Genomic DNA, 3,661 nt, shown 5'->3' with positions numbered 1-3,661 from the left:
GACGAAAGAGAACTCCACATGGTAGCAAGTTCCATTTATATTCAGTGGTAAATTAATATAAGGCTATCACCCGGCCTTTTGACTTATTTAGTGTGAGCAAAGAAATATTTTATCATATTGATTTGAAATTTAAATATTTTGTCAAAAAATAATGTAGAGTAAGATACGCATAAGGATGTGTGCGTTTAAGTAGTGCAAGGGGTGATGTGAGATTTGTACAAAAGCAAGTGCACGCTGGCCACATGTTGCACACTGTAAGTCACGGATCACTCCCATACATGACTTGAATGTTTACATCCCCCATATGTGTACATTCGTTTTTACACAAATCGCGCATCACCTCATGCGCGATTTGAATGTACACACCTCTTATATACATCTCACTATATTATTTTAACAAAATATTCGGATTTGAAATTAATGCGATAAAATATTTCTTTCTCACATTATTATGGTGAAGGCCCTATCCACTCAACTATGCATCTATTATTATATGTCCTAGATTGGATAAGCTCTATAAGTAACATTCATATATTAGTTAGTTCCTTTGTCTGTAATGGTTGATAACGTTAATTCTTCAGATAGACCATCAAATTGTTGTAATGTAGCACCATAAAAAATTCTATAAACTGAAAGATTCAATGATCATGGTCTTTTCTTAAAAGAACGAGTGAAGTAGCTGTGTGTCAGCCTTCCCCTATTTTGCTCCTCGAGAAAGTAACAAATGGGAAGTTAGACAATACAAGTCAAACAGAGTTAGATATGTTTCCATCCAGCCTCAAACCGAATAATCTGTTTCACTTTTGTTTGTTGATTTCCCAACGCAACTTCCTTGTCCCGCTTTCTATTATCTCTTTTATGGATGTAAAGTTGTCATCTTTAGTTCTCTACAATGTTCATTAGATAGAATACAACTAAGGGAAACAGCATATATTACTTGTTAATTATTATATGACAAATATTGGAATAAATAAAATAATAGTTACCAGGTTTTAATATTATTCTAACAAATTAAATTCTCCAACGAGAGAGCTGAAGCAGGACTAGTCGAGTTATATTGAAGGAAGTAACAAGTCATAAATTTAATTAATTTAATCATCAATCATATTAAGATGCATACTAAAGAACTGAGAGAGAGATAAATGGAAGATACATTACACAACTTGCTTTCATAGAGTTTTAGATGTATGTGCTAAAACAAGGATAAGAACGTAAAGTATATATATAACTGTTAATAAGATATAGATATGGACTTTTGTAATCACATAGTAGGTCTCTAATATCAAAGATTACGAAAATGAAAAAAAGAAAAAGAAAAAAGGACCAGACAATATATTAGAGAAACATGTAACGGAAGCTTCAATTGGTGCTAGGCTGCTAGCTTTTGAACTGTTCAAACTTGTGTTTGCTTTGAAACCTGTAACCAAAATTCAATAATCTTGATCACAAAAATTGATTTAGTTTTAGACAGAGAAAACAGCCTCCCAAAATTATCTTTAATAAGGCAATAATAATAATAAAATAATAAAATAATAATAATAATACTAACAAAAATAATAATAATACACAGAGAAGTGAAAGAAAAAGAATAATAATATAGAAGCAATTGATTAATTTGCAGATATGCTAAGTGCTAACCAGAAAGTAGCTTTCACCATGCTGCAAGCTTTGCATCAAGAAACCAAACTCATTGGTAGGAACTGACACTCCAGAGGAATGAACTATCATTACATCTTCACCAAACACTGTTTTGATGTCAATTGGGCCCCTTGGAACTTCTGTTGCAACCCCATTGATAAACACTGTGATGAATCCTGAAATATTTGTGCCCCCAAATCCTACCCCCAAAATTAACAAAATAAAAATTAGAACATCAACCATAGTTAATCTTACAAAATAAAAAAGATATATATGTTTCTTTTCAATAGGGAAAAAGAGATGATAATGTAAAGCAAAACAAGCTGATTCCCTTTCAGAAAAGGCTTAGGCTTTCATCAATTCCTGAATTTTGTTGGCCAATTACCAAAAAAAAAAGAAAAAAAAGTACAAACCTTTGATGAATTGTGTAATTATGAACATTATGCATTACTTTAAAAGATTATATACAAGAAGGGAATAATCAATTTAGCAAATTGAGAACAACAGAGAAAAAATTTTAGGGTTTAAAGAAGTTTGGAAGAAACCCAGAATAGAATTGAGGGAATAAAAAAGGGAGAAACAGATACTGAAACCGGAAAGTAACCTCATGTTTTTCCGGGAAAGTATGACTTTCTTGCAATTCAATCGCAGGAACTGTCAAATCATGAAAAAGATTGCCACTTTATTCTATGGCCCCCCCCAAACCTAATCAGCCGAAAAATAAGAACTTTTACACACAAAAAGCACTAAACTAATAACATTTGAACACAAATTTTACACCCCAATACTCATTTTAATCCTCAACCTAGCCTTAAAATGTGGAATTGATGGGAAATTATGTAAGAAAACAATGTGGAGAATTGATATAATAATGAAATAAAAGAAAGCAAAATTGTATTTTTCTTCAAGCTAAAAGATTAACAAAATTTAAGAAACACCACACAAGCATGCAACTAATTACCAGAGTGGTGGTAGTTCAAATTTGGAGCATCAGAAGTGTACAAAACTGATGAAGATGATGCTAAAGTGTGATCAATTTCAGGGAACCCCATTTGAGTAGAGGCTGAGAAAAAACCACCCAATAAGCCTTCTTGGCCAACACCACATGATGAAGAAGAGGAACCAGAGAGAAAAGATGAAGGAGAATTAGTGAAAGATGAAGCACCAAAACCCATGGTTGAAACAGTAGCAGCAGAGTTCATGGTTTGATGATGATGATGATGATGATGATGATGTTGTTGTTGATATTGATTTGCACCGCCAAGTTGAGGCTTCATGGGGTTTCTTGCCTCAAGGCTGGCCTGTAACTGCCGTTGGCGGCGGCGGGAACGGGAGCGGCGGTTCTGGAACCAATAGAAAACGTTGGCATCACCAACGGTTCCAAATTTCTCAAGAAGCTTTCTTATTCTGACGGTTTCATCTTTTGGGGGATTCACCATTCCACTGTTGAAGATGGACTCAAGTATGAGGATTTGTTCTGGTTTTGGTGTCCATCTTGATCTCACAGGTTCACTCCTCTCAGAGCCTTGGCTTGGACTATTAGGCTCATGCTGGCCCTGATGATCTTCCATTCCAATGTAGAAGAAATAAAAGAAAATGTTTCTGAAACTGATGAAACCTAGGTAAAATAATATAAAGAGATATGAATAAAGTACATGGGATACAGTAACCTGTGCTTTTAGGAGGGTTTATATAAAGAGGTGGTGAATGTTGAACATTGAAATTACATAATAGCCCTTCATCCCCATCCTCATGCTTTGCCCCTTATTGAGCCTCAAGCACTCTCTTTTATATTACTCCCATAATCCCATTCCATTGTGTTTTAGATGAACAGCATCACTAATAATCATTTGTTGAAGTTGAATTTAATCAGTTGTCTTGAATTTGAATTTGAATTTTAAGAATGAAAAAAATAGTATTGGGACAGTCTCTCTTAATATTTTTTTTTTTTTTTTTTTTTATAACAGTCTCTCTTAATATTAGTTCAAGATATCACTATCAGCATTATTTCTTATCAGCATTA

The 3,661-nt window shown here is 33.7% G+C and overlaps 1 protein-coding gene across 1 annotated transcript; it reads right to left on the bottom strand.

Moving 5' to 3' along the window:
- Positions 1-1,393: 1,393 nt before the first annotated feature.
- LOC133304949 (WUSCHEL-related homeobox 11-like) lies at positions 1,394-3,209 on the bottom strand. Its single transcript, XM_061505037.1, has 3 exons — positions 2,600-3,209; positions 1,639-1,838; positions 1,394-1,417 (listed from the first exon to the last, which is right to left on the bottom strand). Exons 1-3 carry the CDS (start codon positions 3,207-3,209, stop codon positions 1,394-1,396), a joined length of 834 nt encoding a protein of 277 aa, XP_061361021.1.
- Between the last annotated feature and the right edge of the window lie 452 nt (positions 3,210-3,661).

The sequence above is a fragment of the Gastrolobium bilobum genome, unplaced genomic scaffold, assembly GCF_033153095.1.
Source record: "Gastrolobium bilobum isolate Gb01-03AN ecotype WA unplaced genomic scaffold, APGP_CSIRO_Gbil_v1 utg11163, whole genome shotgun sequence".
Lineage (NCBI taxonomy): Eukaryota > Viridiplantae > Streptophyta > Magnoliopsida > Fabales > Fabaceae > Gastrolobium > Gastrolobium bilobum.
The sequence above is the reverse complement of the archived record's forward strand: the minus strand, read 5'-3'. Positions and strand labels throughout refer to the sequence as shown.

What these genes read in the sequence shown, in the direction of transcription:
- LOC133304949 (XM_061505037.1), bottom strand. Translation starts at nt 3,209, where the DNA reads ATGGAAGATCATCAGGGCCAGCATGAGCCTAATAGTCCAAGCCAAGGC. An exon ending in TTTGAACTACCACCACTCTG is followed by an intron (nt 1,839 to 2,599) that starts GTAATTAGTTGC and finishes TTTTGGGGGTAG; the next exon opens with GATTTGGGGGCACAAATATT. An exon ending in ATGGTGAAAGCTACTTTCTG is followed by an intron (nt 1,418 to 1,638) that starts GTTAGCACTTAG and finishes TTTTGGTTACAG; the next exon opens with GTTTCAAAGCAAACACAAGT.